General features: G+C 35.3%; 1 protein-coding gene across 1 annotated transcript in view; it reads left to right on the top strand.

The window, feature by feature from the left end:
- PSD3 (pleckstrin and Sec7 domain containing 3) overlaps window positions 1-20397 on the top strand; it is a 377954-nt gene that overhangs the window by 237963 nt on the left and 119594 nt on the right. The window contains exon 8 of the mRNA XM_044659529.1: window positions 13402-13445. Coding sequence (XP_044515464.1) covers window positions 13402-13445 — 44 coding nt within the window. The remainder of the gene's footprint in view (window positions 1-13401; window positions 13446-20397) is intronic.

The raw sequence follows: 20397 nt of genomic DNA, 5'->3' as shown, positions 1-20397 counted from the left end.
AAAAAAAAAAGATCACTAGAGAAGGTGACAAATATCCGATTTCTTAATGCAATTTTAACTGCACTCATCATTTCCATTTTCAGGAGCTCTTAACTATATAATATCTAAGTTAGATTCTTAACCAATTCCTGTTGTCCTGGCAGTTGCTCTTCAATTAATAAACAAAGCTTGAATTATTCATTGGACTTGCTTTTTCATTAAGATAGTTACAAAACATTTCCTTACTATGTTCGCTTGGATCTGGTAATGATGTATGTAATGGAGCAACGTTTCAAATGTAATAATATTCTTGACTTTCAAAAACTGTAACTAGTTAGTTCTTTAAGCTATTTCTGCCTTTGCATGCATGGATCTGCATTAAATTACATTTTTAAAAGAAACGTGAGAGGTAGTATGGTGTAGTAGTTAGATAACTAGTCTTGGTTCCAGGAAGACTTAGGTTCAGATCCCACCTCTTATAATATATTAACTGTGGGGACCCTAGTCAATTTATTTAACTTCGATGTTCTGTAGGGTACTCTCCTGCTGTTAAGAGCACGTCGAACTTCACTGGTAGAGGAAGTTCAAGGGAGTCCTGTCACCTAGGTATAAATTACAGAGTCCAGTTCCTATCCCTTAAATTTAAGAAAATTCAGTGGATATTAATACATGTAGCCTCTTCAGAATCAGTTTTAGCAACATTATGTATATTGTCTTTCCAACTTTGGGAATTTGAATCTCCTTTCTATCTCCAAAGTAAAGATAGCTGTTATTTTTTAGAAAAATATAATTTTAACATTTCTCTGAATAATGTGTCTAGCTTTCCAGGGGAAATTTGAGAAATTATTAAAATTAGTAATATTCCTATTTCATCATTTATATAGCACCTAATCTGTATCAGGCATAGTACTAAGCACTTTACAATTATTGTCTCATTTGAACCTCACAGCAACCCTTGGATGTAGATGTCATTATTATCCTTATTATCTCCTGTGCCACCTCGCTGACCCTCCTTAGGTCTTGATGTTGAATACTGGGTTTTACACTCTAAACTATCAATAAACTTCCATTTCCCAGGATGCTGACCTCAGGGGAAGATACAGTGCAGGCAGGGTTATAGTCCCTTAACATTGGCTTAATGGGGAAAATATTGCATTGTATTTGGCTGCCTCCTGCTATTCCTACAACAACAATTACCAGCCACATCTCTTGAAATAGTAAATCAAATAGGAGCAACAATTTATTTCAGAAATGATGTGGCCAAACCAGGACTCAGATAGTGTGCTTTTGTATTTTCAAACCAGTCCATACCACCTGGGACCTGTGAGAGCTCCATTATATAACAGAATTGTAATTAGAACCTTGGAATTAAGATATTTATTACACTTCTGTCTACTTGGTACAACTCCTGACTTGCAGTTAACTTCCCAACCTCCTAATCTTCTAATGCCTGTCACTCAGACCCTGTTACTTCCCTGGGTAAAAACCCTGTTAATTCTTCCTTTATAATTATCCACCTTGTCCCTGTCCTCCTCGCTTTGATCCCTGTCCTCTCTCATTTCTTCCACTGTGTAGTTTGGCTCCCTCCTCCAGCACTACAGTTCGTAACCACGGCCCCTTTCCTACTCAGTTTCTTCTTTCTCTTTACTTCTTTTTTTCATACTTTTTGTTAATTCTCTCTCCCTCTTCAGATTACTTTTCTTTTATATATCTGTTGCCTTTTGTTTCTTCCTAGTCAAAATAAATTGTTTGAGAAGAGTGGCATTGTTTTTCATCTTTGTAGATCCATTGCCCTACCTCTAGTAGCCACTGAATACATGCTTAAATAAAATTGGATTGATTATATGGGCCTCCAATTTGCGCTCCTGGTTTCCCCAGTGAATTCAGATTCTGGTTTACAGTTTTCTAGTACAACCTAATCTCTGCCATCACCCTTGTCAATAATTGTCAATATCCATGTTGAAAACACTTTACTTTAGCCTCTCCAATGATCAATTTAACTCCAATAACCTCCAGCCTCATTATAAATCTGCAGACAGTGTTTTAACACATGATTAATCTATCTCTGACACTTTTGACCCAAACATTCCTTTCTCTGATTATAGTTTCCTGTATTTCTACCACCTCAAACTTCCAAAGCTTTTCCCCCTCATCATGCTTTCTCAGAACCTCATTATTTTCCCAGTTCTTCTCACCATTTTGGTTTTGTTTCTTTCTCTGCAGTCTTGACCCTTTCAACAAGTCCTAGACCTTTGGGGACATCTAGTTGGCTCAGTGGAATGAGAGCTTTGTTTTTGTTTAACTGTAAATTTATCACAAGTTTTTTTTTAATTGGAAAAGTGGGGTAGAATAAGTAGTTTGGAAGAGAAAGAGAATAAATAATTATTGCAAATATGAATAACATGGAAATAGATTTTGAACAATGATACATGTATAATCCAGTGGGCCTGTTTGTCAGCTCCAGGAGGAGGAAGGGAAAAGGGGGGAGGGGGAGATGATTCATCATGTAACCATGGAAAAATATTCTAAAGAAAGTAAACTTGATACATTTTGGGACATGACTGAAGACAGGCTTTGTTTTTGTTTAACTATAAATTTATCATGATGTTTCTTTCCTTTTTTATTAATTGGAAAAGTGGGGTAGGATAAGTGGTTTGGAAGAGAAAGAGAATAAATATTTTTTTAAGTTTAAAAAAAAAGTCATTCTTAATCTATTCCAACTGGGCTTACTGAAGATCCATTCTGTATAGCACTTTAAAGCCAAAACCCAATCATATCCCCATCAAACCATGTGATCAATCATGTGTTTTTCTTCCATGTTTCTACTCCGACAGTTCTTTATTTGGATATGGACAGTATTCTTTCTCGTAAGTCCTTCAGATTTGTCCTGGATCATTTCATTGCTGCTAGTAGAGAAGTCCGTTACATTTGATTGTGCCAACATTCTCCTGGTTCTGCTCATCTCACTCTGCATCAAATCCTGAAATTCTTCCAGTTCATCATTCCTTTCAGCACAATAATATTCCATCACCATCAGATAACACAATTTGTTCAGCCATTCCCCAATCAAGGGACACCCCCTTATTTTCCAGTTTTTTGCCATCACAAAAAACGCAGCTATAAATATTTTTATACATATATTTTTCCCTATTATCTCTTTGGGGTACAAACTCAGCAGTGGTATGGCTGGATCAAAGGACAGGTAGTGTTTTAAAGCTCTTTGTGTATAGTTTCAAATTGCCTTCCAGAATGCTTGGATCAATTCACAACTCCACCTACAGTATATTAGTGTCCCAATTTTGCCACATCCCCTCCAACACTTATTACTGTCATATTGGCCAATCTGCTAGGTGTGAGGTGGTACCTTAGAGTAGTTTTGATTTGCATTTCTCTAATTATGAAAGATTTAGAACACTTTTTCGTGTGCTTATTGATAGTTTTGATTTCTTTATCTGAAAACTGCTTATTGGTGTCTCTTGCCCATTTATCAATTGGGGAATGACTTGATTTTTTTGTACAAGTGATTTAGCTTCTTATGAATTTGAGAAATTAGACATTTGTCAGAGGTTTTTGTTATATTTTTTCCCAATTTGTTGCTTCCCTTCTAATTTTGGTTGCATTGGGGTTTTTTTTGTATTTTTTAAAATTTAATGTAATCAAAATTATTCCTTTTACATTTCGTAATATTCTCTAACTCTTTCTTGGTTTTAAATTCTTTCCTTTCCCTTAGATCTGACAGATATAGTATTCTAGGTTCACCTAATTTACTTATCATTTGCTTCTTTATATTTAAGTCTTTTACCCGTTCTGAATTTATCTTGGAATAAGGTATAAGATGTTGATTTAAACCTAATCTTTTTTTCTTTCAAGTAATAGGTTCTTGTCCCAAAAGCTGGGGTCTCTGGGGTTTATTGTATAATAATCAGTCTGAGGTCATTTCCCCTGTCTATTACATTGATCTTCCATTCTGTCTCTTAGCCAGTTCCATTGTTTTGATAATCACTGCTTTATAGTACAGTTTAGTGTTAGGCCCCCATCCTTAACATTTTTTTCCATTAGTTCCCTTGATATTCTTGATCTTTTGTTCTGCCAAATGAATTTTGTTATAATTTTTTCTATTTCTATGAAAGAGATTTTTGGTAGTTTGATAGGTATGGCACTGAATAAGTAAATTAATTTAGGTAAGATTGTCATTTTTATTGTTAGCTCATCCTACTCATGAGCAATTAATGTTTTTCTCATTATTTAGATCTAATTTTAGTTGTGTGAAAAGTATTTTGTAGTTGTGTTCACATAATTCCTGTGTTTGGTAGATAAATTCCTAAATATTTTATATTGTCTAAAGCAGTGATGGGCAAACTTTTTAAACAGGGGGCCAAAGGAAAGGAAATGCTCATCTGTCAGTCTGTTTCTAAGGCAATTCTTTCTAAGTTTCATTGTATTGTATCTTATTCACTGTATTCGTCAGATTAGGAATATTGCCCTGCATTGGATAGAACATTTCAGGGGGCCCGCATCTGGCTGGTGGACCATAGTTTGCACATCACTGGTCTAGAGTGATTTTAAATGGAGTTCCTGTTTCTAATTCCTGCTGCTGATTTTTGTGGGAAATATATAGAAATGCTGATGATTTATGTGGGTTTGTTTTGTACCCTGCAACTTTGCTATAGTTGTTAATTATTTCTAGTGGTCTTTTAGTTGATTTTCTAGGATTTTTATCATCTGAAAAGAGGGATAGTTTAGTTTCCTCGTTGCCTACTTTAATCCCTTTAATTTATTTTTCTTCTTTAATTGCTATTGCTAGTGTTTCTAGAACAATATTAAATAATAGAGGTGATAATGGGACATCCTTGCTTCCCTCCTGATCTTATTGGGAAGACTTCTAACTTGTTCCTATTGCAGATGATACTTGCTAATGGTTTTAAGTATGTACTGTTTATTATTTTAAGGAATGGTCCTTCTATTCCTATACTTTCTAGTGTTTTCAGTAGGAATGGGTATTGTATTTTGTCAAAGGCTTTTTCTGCATCTATTGAGATAATCATGTGATATCTGTTGGTTTGATTATTGACATGGTCAATTATGTGGATGGCTTTCCTAATATTAAACCATCCTTGCATTCCTGGTATAAATCCCACCTGTTCGTAGTGGATATTCCTTGTGATAACTTGCTGCAGTCTTTTTGCTAGTATTTCGTTTAAGATTTTTGCATTTATGTTCATTAAGGAGATTTAATTTGTAGTTTTCTTTCTCTGTTTTTGGTTTGCTTGGCTTTGGAATCAATACCATATTTGTGTCATTAAAAGAATTTGGTAAGACTCCTTCTTTGCTTTTTTTGTCAAATAGTTTGCATAGTGTTTGGATTACTTGTTCTTTAAATGTTTGATATAATTTACTTGTGAATTCTTCTGGCCCTGGAGATTTTTTTTAGGTAGTTCCTTGATGGATTGTTCAATTTCTTTTTTTTTTTTTTGAGATGGAATTATTTAAGTATTCTATTTCCTCTTGTGTTAATCTTGGCAATTTATAGTTTTGTAAATATTCACCCATTTCACTTATATTGTCATATTTATTGCCATATAATTGGACAAAATGGTTTTTAATAATTACCTTAATTTCCTCTTCATTAGAAGTAAGATCACCCTTTTCATCTTTGAAACTCTTAATTTGATTCTCTTTTTTATTAGATTGTTATCTATTTTATTTATCTAGGTTTTTTTCAAAGTACTAGCTCTTAGTATTATTTATTAGTTTGAGAGTTCTTTTACTTTCAATTTCATTAATTTCTTTAATTTTGGGGATTTCCAATATAGTTTTTCTCTGGGGGTTTTAATTTGTTCTTTTTCTAATTTTTAAAGTTGCAAGCCCAATTCATTGATCTCCTCTTCCCTCTTGATTTTGTTGTTTTAGGCTCTCAGAGATATAAATTTTCTCCTGAGGACCATTTTGGCTGTGTCCCATAGGTTTTGCTATGATGTCTCCTCATTGTCATTCTCTTTAATGATATCTGTAATTGTTTCTATGGTTTATTTTTTGACCCACCAGTTTCAAAGAATTAGATTATTTAATTTCCAATTAACTTTAAATTTGCCTTTATGGACCCTTGTTAAGTGTAATTTTTATCACATTATGATCTGAAAAAGTTGTATTTATTATTTCTGCTTTTCTGCATTTGTTTGCAATATTTCTATGCCCTAGTACATGGTTAATCTTTGTATGTATACCATGTACTCCTGAGAAGAAGTATATTCCCTTTTATTCCTATTCAGTTTTCTCCAGCTCTAGTTTTTCTGTCATTTCATACACTTCCCTTACTTTCTTATTTATTTTTTGGTTTGATTTATCTAGTTCTGAAAGAGGAAGCTTGAGATCTTCCACTAATATGGTCTTACTATCTATTTCCCCCTTGAGCTCCTTTAATTTTTCTGTTAGAAATCTTAGATGCTATTCCATTTGGTGCATAAATGTTTAGTAATGATTTTACTTCATTGTTTATAGTAACTTTTAGCAAAATGTATTTTTCTTCCCTATCTGTTTTAATCAGATAAAGTTCTACTTTAGCTTTGTCTGATATCATGATTGCTAGTCCTACTTTTTTTTACTTTAGATGATGCATAATAAATTCTGCTTTAGCCTTTTACCTTGAAACTGTGTGTCACCCTGCCTGAAAAGTGTTTTTTGTAAACACCATAAAATAAGATTGTGGTTTTTACTCCATTCTGCTATCTGCTTCTGTATAATGGATCAGTTCATCCCATTCACATTCAGCATTATCATTACTAACTGTGTATAGCTCTCTATTATATTATCCCCTTTAAATCCTGCTCTATTCCCTTTCTCTCTGGTCCTCCAAATTATTGGTTTGCTTTTTGTCACCCCCACTTCCTCTTCCCTCTAATTACCTTCCTTTTCCCTTATCTTATTCCCCTTCTACTTCTCTGTGGGGTAAGATACAATTCTATACCCCACTGAGTATGGTAAGATAGAATTCTTATACCCCAGTAAGAATACTCGTTTTACCCTCTCTGAGCTCTTTACAATGAGGGTAAATTTTAAGCATTGCCCATCACCTTCACTTTCCCTCTCTATAATGATTTTTATCTTCCACTCTCTATAATGATTTTTCATGCCTCTTTAAGTTATATAATTTACCCCATTCTGTCTCTCCCTTCCCTTTTCTCTCAGTGCAACTCTCTCAGCCCTTGATTGATTTATTTTACAGATCATTCATATGTATACATATCATATCATACACACATATCATTTCATATCATCATATTTACTTACATATCATCTCATAATCAGCTTACTTCACCATCTTCATTCTATCTTCTCTACTACTAAGTAATTTTTGAGAATTACAGAAATACTCTTTTCATGTAGACATAAACATTTTGACCTTAATGAGTCCCTTAAATTTTTTCTTTCTTATTTACCTCTTTGGGCTTCTCTTATATCTCATGTTTGGACTTCAAATTTTTTGTTTAGGTCTGGCTTATTCCTCAGGAATGCTTGGACATTCTTCTATCCTATTGAATATCCATTTTTTCACCTGTAAGAATATACTCAGTTTTTCTGGATAGGTGACTCTGGGTTGTAAATCTGTCTACTCATTCTTTAATCCCTCCACTTCACCCTTCTCCCTACCACTGTATTAAAACTGTTCCTTCCAAGATCACTGATGGTGATTTAATCTCTAGACTCAATGGTTTGCTTTCAGTATTCATTGCCCTGGATATTTTTGAGCTTTTGTCACTTCTAAGTACTACCCTCTCTTTCTTTTTTCGTAATTTTCTTTGGTTCTTCAGGTTCCACCATTCTTCTTTCATTTCCTGTTCTGGTTCATCTAGCTACTTTTGTACCATATATAGATATACCCTTTTCTTCTATTCTCATATCTCTTCCAATCTCTTCACCTTCTCTCCTTTGGTGTTTTCTTCTATCGTATAGTTTAAATTATGACTTCTGAATAGAAGATTCCAAAATTACGTAACCTAAATCAAAGGATCATAGATTTAGAGCTAGGAGGGAATGGAGTCCATAGATTCCAAACCCCTTATTTTGCACATCATGAAACAGAGGCTGAGAAAAAAAAATAACAAAGCAACAGAATAATCAGTGTTGAAGGGATTATTGAAAGGCAGACATGCTAATTAGCATTATTGGTGACTCTATGAATTGGTACAACTCTTCCAGAAAAGGATTTGGAATCATGCAAATAAAGTGGCTAAAAAGGATACCTTTTCACTACTTACATTTCACTACAAAAAGTATAGAGGGTCATTGACCAGAAGAACAATTCTTTATTCACCAGAATATTTACAGCAATGCTTTTTGTATTGTCAAAGAATTAGAAACAAAGCAGATGCCTGTTGATTGGAGAATGACTAAACAAATTGTCAACCATGGACATAATGGATGACATGATGAATATAGAGAAGCATGGAAGATAACTGACTGCTTGGATAATGAAGGAAGAAAACAATACACTCAATGATTATAATCATGAAAGTGGAAGAACATCTATAAAACAACTGAAAATGAATGCCACAGACCTATAAAGAACAAGCTTGACCACAAAGAGGAGAAATGAAAAGATTCTTTTGGATCTTTTGCAACAAATGCAAGAGGTGGCTAGACAGTCAGTTGTGAAGAAGGTCACATAGGACTTCCTTTTTATTAAATAGGTTGTTAATTTTGCTTATTTTCTCCTATTTATTCATTCATTTATTTATTTGTTTGTTTATTTGTTTATTTATTTGCGTGTTTGTTTATTTATTTATGTTTTTGGTGATGAGTGGGTCACTAGGAGTGAGAAAGAGAGAATCTTCACTTGGAGGGAGTACATGTATTACTATAATAGCTAGATATCGCTTGGAGTATTTTTCCAGTCTCCAAGCTTGAATGCTTAGAACTAGATCTGATTCTCCTCTCATTCTCTAGTCATGTTTATTATCATGTACTTGCCCCTTCTTCTCCACTAAACCTATAGTTCTTCTAGTTGAGGCTCTTATCACCTTTCACCTGGATAATTGTTAAAAGCCTGTAACTAGCCTCCTTCACTCCAAGGTTTTCCCCTTTTCTTATGTATCCTTAGGATATTTGCCAAATTACTTTCTTATGTGCTAGTCTGACTTTGTTACCCTCTTGCTTTAAAACTGCCCGTTATTTTTCTTTGCCTTATGGGTAAAATATAAATTTTATCTCACATTTAAGGCTGAGCATGGTCTTTGCCACTCTTTATTAGTTCAGTAAGCATTCATTTTTATGTGCCAATCTCTGTGCTAAGTGTTAGGGATACAAAGAAAACAAACAAACATAAAGTCTCAGTTCTCAAGAAATTCAGAGTCTAATGGAGTAATTTAATTGTATCCCCCCTGAGTTGCATGGGGATAGGTGATTATTGTAATTACATTATTATTATAAAGGGAAGTGTCAGGTCAGGTAAGGCCATCTTCTTAACTAATAGAGGCTGAGAACCTTCTCTACCACTTAGAGAGTTGGCTAGAACATTGAGAGATGGTGTCATACAACTGTTACATAGCCTGCATCTGGCAAAGCTGGGACCCTAACTCAAGCCTTCAAGGCTGCAATGCTGCTTCCTCCCTTCCCTTCACACAATCCAGATTTCAGGCAAAAAGGGATTCAGTAACAGAGATGTTGGACGGATTGACAAGTGTGCAGCCTGATTCTAAACAAACTCTGAACTCACTTAAAAAACAATAAAACATTTTATAGATAATAAAAGGAGGAGGATAATAGTTATCCCTTATCTGTGTCATCCATAGCCTCCAGGGCTAAAATATACTCTCTCCACATCCCTGCCTTTTGAAATCTTTCATCCTTCAACATCATCTTCAAATGCCAATTTATCCAAATCGAAAGTGATCTTACTCTCCTCAGATTTTTTTAGAGCACTCCATCAGGCTATCTCTACCATCTCAAAGTCTACCTTGTATCCTACTTATATTTGTACAATCACATCTCTCCTTAAATTGTAAATGATTTAGAAGTAACTTTCCTAGAACAATGCCTTGAACCTAACAGATGCTTAATTAAATATTTAGTTTTTGTGTGACTTAATAGCTTTCAGCTATGTTTGCTTTCATTTATTCATTTCTAGCCTTCCTTTTCTTGTCTGCTTCACTTATGTTTTATGCCTGCAGTTAATGTCCTTCTCTATTGACTCACCCAAGTCCCCTTTCCCTAGGTTTTGCAGTGGATAGAGCTAGATGTGTAATCAGCAAGACTTGAGTGCAAATCCTTCTTCAATAAATATCCTCTCTTTATTTTAGATTATAAAATAAGGATAATAATAATGCTTACCTCTCAGAGATATGAGGATCAAAGCTAATATTTGTAAAATATTTTTGTTTTGTTTTGCAAACTTTAAATCACTATGTAAATGCTGTTATTCTTTTTTTTTTAAAGACTTTCCGTCTTAAAGTTGTCTTAAAATTGACACTAAGTATTTGTACCAAGGCAGAAGAACAATAAGGGATAGGAAACTGGGATTAAGTGGATTTTCAAGGATTACACAGCTAGTGTGACATTAGTGTGATCTGAAGTTAGATTTAAACCCAGGGCCTCCCTTCTCCAGCCTTGGCTCTCTATCCATTGAGGCACTTAGCTGCCCTGCTGTCATTCTTTAAAAATAAAAATTACTATTTAACATTTCTCTGAATAATGTGACCAACTTTCATGGGGAAATTTAAGGAAGTATTAAAATTAGTAATTTCTCTATTCATCATCTCGATTTTTAATGCATTTAAAGAGGTATTATCTTTCAAAAAAGAAAAATAAACATTTACTAAATGATGCAAATTGTTAATACAGAATTATAGAATCACTCAACCAGTTTCTGATGCTAATGTTCAAGGGCAGGAGTAATTGTAACAATTTTAGTTTTTTTCTTAATGTGAGGAGAGATATACTATGTCACTACATAAATAGGAATACAATACTTCCTGAGTTTTAAGTTGGCCAGGATAATTCTTGGATCCCTCCTTAGCCAAGTTTTAGAATCTGGCAGCGATGTGGCAGAGTTAATGACTTATCTTTCTACAGTAATAGTTTCTGAGGTCCACAATGATGAAGGGGACAAATAATTCAACCCTTTTAAAGATAGCTATATACTGATACCTTTCCTAAATTTTCTATTTCATTGCCCTTTTCATCATCTTCTGAAAATACCCAACCTTTGTTGGTCGTTAGCTAGTAGGATGTGCCAAATATGCACATCATTCTTTTATTCATTCAACTAACTACATTCCAGTCACTCACTGTCAGGAAAATGAAGTGTCAAGATTTAGGAGCAATCCAGTGTGGCTGAAGGCAGAGAGTATGTGAAAAGCAGTAATGTAAAATGAAGCTAGAAGAGTATGTTGGAGCTAGATCTTCGATGTATCCTAAAATTATTAGGGTTTCAGTAAAAAAATATTTGGGCAAGGAAGTGACCTAATCAGATTTCTATATTAGCAAGATGAATTTGGTGACAATATGAATTATTTCACTGATAATGATCAGTTATAAATAGGTCATATTCTATGTTGTTTTCATTTTCTGCTATCTCCTGAACCTTTGCACATCACAAGTTCATTATAAATGTTCATAAATTGATCATTTATAGCCAGATGCAATCATGGCAAATTTCTTTTAACTGACTCCATTGAATTCACACCTGGAAAATGTGTGGACACTGTTTTTGGTTGACCAAGGATACTCACAATACATTTTAGTGATTTTTATAATAATTTTAACATTTTACTTTCAAATCTGTAAAACACAGAGAATCTTTATATCTTTCTTAAGGAGGGAGGAAGGCTATAAATCATAGAATCTTCCTGATCATCCTGCTTCTCCCGTTTTGGGTAGGTCTTTACTAGTTTGAATTTCTAAAATTCCAAAACATTACTACTGTTCAATGCAAAGAATATTAATAAGCCTAGCCATGGAAGAGGTTCAAGACTGAGGTTTTATGGAATATTGTCCCAATTTTATTCTGAGCTCCCTTGCTTTACCAAACCTTGTCCATGAGGCTTTATAGACCCTTACTATCATTTGGGCCTTATGTCTAATTCCAAATGAAAATGGATCCAATGAAGTCAAGTTATTAAAGATTAATGGTAATTGTAAACTTTTTAGAGATTTCACCCCTAAAAATGGAGACTGTGCTTCTTATTTCCATTCTTTGTCTTGGTTCTTTCTTTCCATCCAATACTTATCTCATTAGTTTATGGTATAGAACAGTGATGGGCAAACTACAGCCTGCGGGCCAGATGCAGCCCCCTGAAATGTTCTATCTGGCTGCCAGACATTATTCCTAATCTGACAAATGCAATGAGTAGGATACAATACAATGAAACTTCGAAAGAGTTGCCTTAGAAACAGACAGACAGATGAGCATTTCCTTTCCTTTGGCCCCTTTTTTAAGAAGTTTGTCCATCACTGGTATAGAATGTTTACACTCATCTTCAAAACTGGACATAGAGAAGCAGAAAATATGCTGGATTTGGTATCATGGGACCTGAATTTAAATGTGATTTCTTCCAGAGATTGATGTGATCTTGGGCCAATTTTTAACCTCTTTAACCTTGTTTCTTCTTAGCTGAGAAGAAAATGAAAGGATTGTATCAGATGACATCTGAATTTTCATCCAATTTCAGCTTAATTTCCATTTTAACTTTTGAGTCTGTTACATAGTTAAAATCTATAAACACCGTGACAAGAATTATCAATAAGTTACCTTTTCATTCAGGCAGAAAATAAGAATATCTAGTCTACTTTTTTTTAATTTTTTTTTTTTGTTTTAAACCCTTAACTTCTGTGAATTAGCTCATAGGTGGAAGAGTGATAAGGGTGGGCAATGGGGGTCAAGTGACTTGCCCAGGGTCACACAACTGGGAAGTGTCTGAGGCCGGATTTGAACCTAGGACCTCCTGCCTCTAGGCCTGGCTCTCAATCCACTGGGCTACCCAGCTGCCCCTCTAGTCTACTTTTAATCAGTTCAGGTCCTTTTGTTGTTGTTGTTATTGTTAGTGAGAAAGGCAGTATTCTTGTCATGTTTAGATTTTGGTGGGGTTTTTTGTGTTTTTTTTTCACCCTGTGGGAAAAATTTTTCCCCAAAAAGCTTTATTTTATACACACACACACACACACACACACACACACACACACACACACAGAGTTCTCTTAACCTTTGAAAACCTTCCCATCTCCCAGAATTGCCATTGACCTCATAAAAAGGCCCATGGTAAGAGGATGCAGTAAGCTTTTGATGAATTGGGCCTGTTCTTATAATGAGTGTCTGATCCCTGTAGGAGTTTGCTTGCTTTCTCATTCTTGCTTTGTTAGTCTTGTTTACTGAATTCTGAAGGCAATAAAATGAGAAGAATAATTTCCTTTTGTTTGTTCTCTTTTCAGGCTCTCTACAATTCAATCAAGAATGAGAAACTCGAATGGGCAGTGTAAGTATGTTATGTGGCATGCTGTAAATAAATTAAGCAATTCTAAGTTAACTCTCTATGGTAGAGGAGCTTCTTCCACTGAGTAGTAAGTAATAAATGTATCTTGTCACGNATTCCTAATCTGACAAATACAATGAGTAGGATACAATACAATGAAACTTCGAAAGAGTTGCCTTAGAAACAGACGGACAGATGAGCATTTCCTTTCCTTTGGCCCCTTTTTTAAAAAGTTTGTCCATCACTGGTATAGAATGTTTACACTCATCTTCAAAACTGGACATAGAGAAGCAGAAAATATGCTGGATTTGGTATCATGGGACCTGAATTTAAATGTGATTTCTTCCAGAGATTGATGTGATCTTGGGCCAATTTTTTAACCTCTTTAACCTTGTTTCTACTTAGCTGAGAAGAAAATGAAAGGATTGTATCAGATGACATCTGAATTTTCATCCAATTTCAGCTTAATTTCCATTTTAATTTTTGAGTCTGTTACATAGTTAAAAATCTATAAACACCGTGACAAGAATTATCAATAAGTTACCTTTTCATTCAGGCAGAAAATAAGAATATATAGTCTACTTTTTAAAAAAATTTTTTTTTGTTTTAAACCCTTAACTTTAGTGAATTAGCTCATAGGTGGAAGAGTGGTAAGGGTGGGCAATGGAGGTCAAGTGACTTGCCCAGGGTCACACAGCTGGGAAGTGTCTGAGGCCGGATTTGAACCTAGGACCTCCCATCCCTAGGCCTGTCTCTCAATCCACTGAGCTACCCAGCTGCCCCTCTAGTCTACTTTTAATCAGTTCAGGTCCTTTTGTTGTTGTTGTTATTGTTAGTGAGAAAGGCAGTATTCTTGTCATGTTTAGATTTTGGTGGGGTTTTTTGTGTTTTTTTTTCACCCTGTGGGAAAAATTTTTCCCCAAAAAGCTTTATTTTATACACACACACACACACACACACACACACACACACACACACACACACACAGAGTTCTCTTAACCTTTGAAAACCTTCCCATCTCCCAGAATTGCCATTGACCTCATAAAAAGGCCCATGGTAAGAGGATGCAGTAAGCTTTTGATGAATTGGGCCTGTTCTTATAATGAGTGTCTGATCCCTGTAGGAGTTTGCTTGCTTTCTCATTCTTGCTTTGTTAGTCTTGTTTACTGAATTCTGAAGGCAATAAAATGAGAAGAATAATTTCCTTTTGTTTGTTCTCTTTTCAGGCTCTCTACAATTCAATCAAGAATGAGAAACTCGAATGGGCAGTGTAAGTATGTTATGTGGCATGCTGTAAATAAATTAAGCAATTCTAAGTTAACTCTCTATGGTAGAGGAGCTTCTTCCACTGAGTAGTAAGTAATAAATGTATCTTGTCACGGTAGGATTTTTCCTGAGAGGAGGATCTCTTTGGGGGCCTCTTTTATTGTTGTTGTTGTTGTTGTTCATTTGTTTCAGTCTTGTCTGACTCTTCATGGCCCCAGTTAGGGTTTTCTTGGCAAAGATACTAGAATGAGTCACCATTTCCAGCTCATTTTATATATAGATGAAGAAACTGAGGCAAACAGGGTTAAATGACTTGCCTAGCCAGCAAGTCAGTGTCTCAAGTCAGATTTGAACTTGGGAAAATAAGTCTTTTTGACTCTAGGCTGGCATGCACTGTGCCATCAAGCTTCTCATTCTCTTTTATTATAGAGCTAGATTCACTCAACATCTAGTAGGTTTCTGATAGAGTCTTTGATATTTTGAATATCAGTTTTAATCTTAATATGAACAAAACAAAGCATTCAGATGATAGCATATTTTAGTGGATAGCAAGCCTACCTTGGACTTGAGAAGACTTGGCTTGCAAGTCCTTCCTTTGATAGATTGGAGTTGCTCAACCACAGGCAAGTGGCATCTCAACACTGGGAATGCCTAATTTTTTTTCTTTTCTTTTTTTGTTGAACCCTTAACTTCCGTGTATTGGCTTCTTGGTGGAAGAGTGGTAAGGGTGGGCAATGGGGGTCAAGTGACTTGCCCAGGGTCACACAGCTGGGAAGTGTCTGAGGTCAGATTTGAACCTAGAACCTCCCATCTCTAGGCCTGACTCTCCATCCACTGAGCTACCCAGCTGCCCTTAGGGAGTGCCTGATTTTTCATGAAAACAAAGATCTGAATGAAAATAAAACAAAGCATCATGGGAGCATAGTTAGTCAACAAATATTAAGTGCCTAATATGTGCCAAGCACTGTGCCTTCAGGGAGCTTACATTGTTACAAACACACAAAAGGAAGTTAAAAAAGGGTGAGTACCTGGTGCCAGCATGATGGAGAAGTCCAAAGGAGTGCAGTGGAATGGAAAAGGAAGGGATTCATGGCCAGACACCTTCCTTAAGAGGAATTTGTGAAATGTGCTCTGCACCCTCCATTCAAAGAGAAGTGCTCCAGGGACATGGAATCAGAGCTCTAGAGCCATAATGATCTTTGGGACCATCTTGTCTACCCACCTCATTTTACAAATGAAGAAACTGAGGTCCATCATCTGCCATTTTAATGTAGACGAATGAAAACAAGCTATATATGTCATAGTTTGTATACCTATATAGATACCCTAATATGTAATAACTACATACTATTTCAAAAAGGGCCCACTGACCAGGAATTCTTGAAAGAGTTGAAAATCTGAGATTCATGTAAGAATAATCTGGCTTTTAGACATGTACTTTTTCCAGTGAAAACCTTCTCAAGAAAATTTTCACTGTTATACATGAGCTTTGCTCTTTACAGTGTCACAGTAAAACTTCTACTTTCTACTTATCTTTACAACTCAATATAAATCTATATACTCATATATAGATTTATCTAGCATCATGGAAAAGTATTCACTTGAGAAACTAATATGTTCAAGGTATTTGAGTTGAATACATGAATCAACTCTTTTCTAATCTGTAAAATGAGAGATGAACTGGATGATCTCAAACATTTCTTCCAGATATTAAAATTGAGTGAATCTCCATTTTTTAAACATGTTTCAATTTATGAGGCCTTTTAAACAAGGAATATCAGTTTTCCTTTTTGAAGTATATATTTGTATATGTGTAACATTTATGTCTATAGCTACTGTCATGCTCCTAGATTATGCTGTAATTTCAAAGAAATTTCTTTTAAATGGAAGACCTTTAAATAAAAGTTCTTGAACTGTTTAATATATGCACATTTATGATTCTCTGAGTAAATATGTCAGTGATGTAGATTTTGTTACTTTCCTTAAAGGATTTTGGGAATCATGATGCATTAGACAATTCCCTACCTATATCAGAATGCCATTCTACTTTTTGAAAAGGTCCACTGCAAATGCTTTATCACACTGGTTGTAAAGCACCCAGAGAAACTTTAGAGAAAATCTGCTGAAAGTTGAAGATAATGTCTGAATTTTTCTGTATAACCCATAAGTCAGTGAGAAGACTTAACATATCATCCCTTGCTCTGGGTACAATATGAGGTGGTCTATAAACCAGTGATTCATATAGGGTCCAGTGAAATAAATAGTGACTATTTTATTCAAATATCATTAATAAATGAAAAAAAAACCAACCTCATTAGTCCCTGCCTATAAGGAGGTTTTGATAAGGAGACAGAATAGAGATAAGGGACCTGTGACTAGGAAAGTCAGATTTTATGCAGAGAATCACAAGGAGGTTGAATCGATCCATGGGGCAGTTGATTAATATGACCTTTGGAAAAGCAGTAGTAGTATTGATTTAATTATTGTGTCTAGAACAAGGATTGAAAAGCTAAAGACAGAGAGAGAAGAGATATTATCACATGGTGGAGAATAAGTAGTAAAATGTCTGAATGGAGTAGAAAGTATAATTTAGTCTGCTCCTAGCTAGATCATGAGGGCATAAATATAGAACTTCAAGAAAACTTCAAAGGCCATCTAGTCCAGATCCCTCATTTTACAGATGAGGAAACTGAGGCCCAGAAAGAAAAGTTACTTACCCATCATAACAACACACAGTTGATGCTCAGGTGTGTCAGATGTAGGATTTGAAACTAGAACCTTTAACTCCAGTGTTTTTTCCACTGACACAACTCAGGATAGCCCAACTTCAGCACAGGAGTTCCAGTGTTGTATGCTAACCCTTGCTTTTCAAGTCTCATTGGGAGCATACTTTTCCATATGGAGACAAGTGGGCAAATGGTGAGGCAAATGGCTAGATGGCCACGATGGATTGCTGAATGAAATTTAAGAATTAACAAAGACAGGCCCTGTATGATCACAGTAAGACAGTGGATAGATTTTGCATAAGTTAAAGTATTGATTAAAGTATGAGAATTATTGTACTATATTTCTAATAATGTTTAAGAAAAATCAGTCAATAGTAGTCATAAACCATTTATGAAATGCCTACTAGATGCCAGACACTGTACTGAACACCAGAAATCATCACCTTTGAAACAGCTACCATTTTAGATTTCCAGTGAGATCTGGTTTTATCTTAATCTTCTCACTTAAGAATGGTACAGAATAGATTGCTTACATTATAACATGTCAGTATAGGAACTGAGATTTAAATCCTCTAATTCTAATATTTCCTTTGTTGCTTTTATGTGTGGCAGTTCCTTTAGGTCATTGAATTGAAGTATGGATCTAACAAATCCTTCTGAACCCATGGTATGAAATGATGGGCCTTCTCTCATCTTCCTCATTTGGGACTTACATGAGCTATGTACAGGTCAGACAGCAGTCCACAAATCAATCAAGTGCTTCCATTTATCCCAGGGAACAATACACAATGCCCCAAAATGATCACAATAGAATGAATTTTAACTCACTTGAATATAAAAATATGACATCTAGCACTGGACATTGAAGTAGTATCAAGAAATTGTAAGCCAAAACAGACTTTTTAAAGCTGGGAATATTTTTTTCAGTCAGTTGATTGATAAATCAACAAGCATTTATTAATCTCTAGCTTTGTGATAAGCAGTGAGCTCGATGAAATGAATTTTAAAAAGCAAAACAAATATAGAATTGTCCCTGCCTTCTAGGAGCTTACATTCTTTTGGGGAGGACAAATAAATACAAGATAATTACAGGTCATCAATTAAAAGACCTTTCCATTTATAGATAAAGAAATGGAGTGAGAGAATTTCAGTTCCTTGCTCATGATTGCATTGCTAGTTAGTGGCAGGGCTGTAAAACAAGAACCTAGACCAAGTACCCTTTGCCCACACTACATTTTGTTACTCAGAGAAGGTGGTATTGTCTATAGAAGGCTTGGGGGGGGGGGAGGTCACTGCTTTCTTCATGTTGGTCCTCCTCATTCAGGGTAACTACCAATTTCTTCTCTAATTGTAGAGCTGGCCTTTTCCAGCATTCCTATCAAAAATCAGATTGTTCTCATTGATTTGTCTGAATAAATCTTTTCTCAACCATACATTGAAAGGATGAACTCTACTCTTATATATTGCCCTATAATTCATTTTGAAACAAATGCCATTTGGAACCTTTCTTATCTCTGCTTCTAAAATTGAATTGTTTTATATTAGCCTTCACATATCAAATGGGGTGAGGTTGCAGAAGAAATTTTAACCTCCTGGCTAATGTGTTTTCAATAGCCCCAAGGCATCTCACAACTCTTTGCAATGGGTGGCAGTACAGGCACAGCCCTTACGAGTTCTAATGTCATTTCTCTATGACATTTTTAATACTTTATAACTGAGCCCAACCATGAAGTCATGGAAGCCTGCTCTAATATCGTTTGGCTAATTACCCATTTCTGACATTTCCCGGATTGGATCCCATTATTACATTTAGCATCTTGTTTTCACTGAACCAACTAACACCTTAGATACAGTTTGCCAATGTGATCTCTAGTGTTCTTTTTTTAATCCCATCTTTTTTTTTTTTTTTTTGAGTTAAGGAATTACTGGCTTCCTTTAAAAAAAACAGTTTAGCCTGTTTAGAGTTCTGCTTCTAAGAGAACCAAAGATCATCCACAGTCCTTCTTTCCTTTCTGTGGAGATTATAAAAGAGTTTACCAGTACTGGGCCATGATAGCAATGAAGGAAAAAGGGGGTAGTCCTGGGACCAATCAGTCAACCAGCTTTTAAGTGCCTCGTGTGTACCCTGAGAAGCAGGGGTAACAGATGGGGAACTGGCCTTGAGGGCAGGAAGCCATTAGTTCAAGTCTGAGCAGTGACAAAAGAAGTGGTAGTGAGATCTTAGGCACATTCCTTAAACTTTCCTCACTCTAGGCGACACCAAGAATTGCAAAGAAGATGCTCACCTAATTTCTTAATCTAGGAATCCTAAACCGATGAAATTATAGGTAGACATCCTGTCCCTATCCCTATTCTTTAGATGTAGCAGGCACTGTCTTAGGCACCAGAAATATGCAACCAAAAAGAAACAGGTCCTCCTCTAAAGACTATGTGCTAAAGGGTAAGATAATGTGTCTGTACACATGTGGGATAGAGTAGATAGAGTTCATGAGTCAAGAAGACTCAGATTTGGCCTTCAAACATCAGCTTTGTGACTCTGGGAAGGTCACTTAACCTCTGTTTGCCTCAGTTTTCCTATCTGTGAAATGGAAATAATAATAGCACTTACCTCTTAGGATTGTTGTGAGAATCAAATAAGATATTTGTAAAGTGCTTAGCATAGTATTTGGCACATAACAAGTGCTATGGAAATGTTAGGTATTATTCTGATGTTGATGTGTCTATGAAATTTACAAAAACTAAATACAAGACAATTGGGACACTGGAGAGAGGGAAATCAAGAAAAATGTTTTGTGAGCTCAATCAGTGAACATTTAGTAAACACCAACTATGTGCTAGCTTTTAGTAATGCCAATTATGCTCCTCGCTAGGGCAAGGTTCTAGAGGTATAATGGCAGAAATAAAACATTCTTTATATCCTTTCCATCTTTAAGGAACTTTCATTTTATGGGATAAATATTAAT

This window comes from Gracilinanus agilis, chromosome 2 (assembly GCF_016433145.1).
Source record: "Gracilinanus agilis isolate LMUSP501 chromosome 2, AgileGrace, whole genome shotgun sequence".
NCBI lineage: Eukaryota > Metazoa > Chordata > Mammalia > Didelphimorphia > Didelphidae > Gracilinanus > Gracilinanus agilis.
This window is presented reverse-complemented; position numbering and strand designations above follow the sequence as displayed.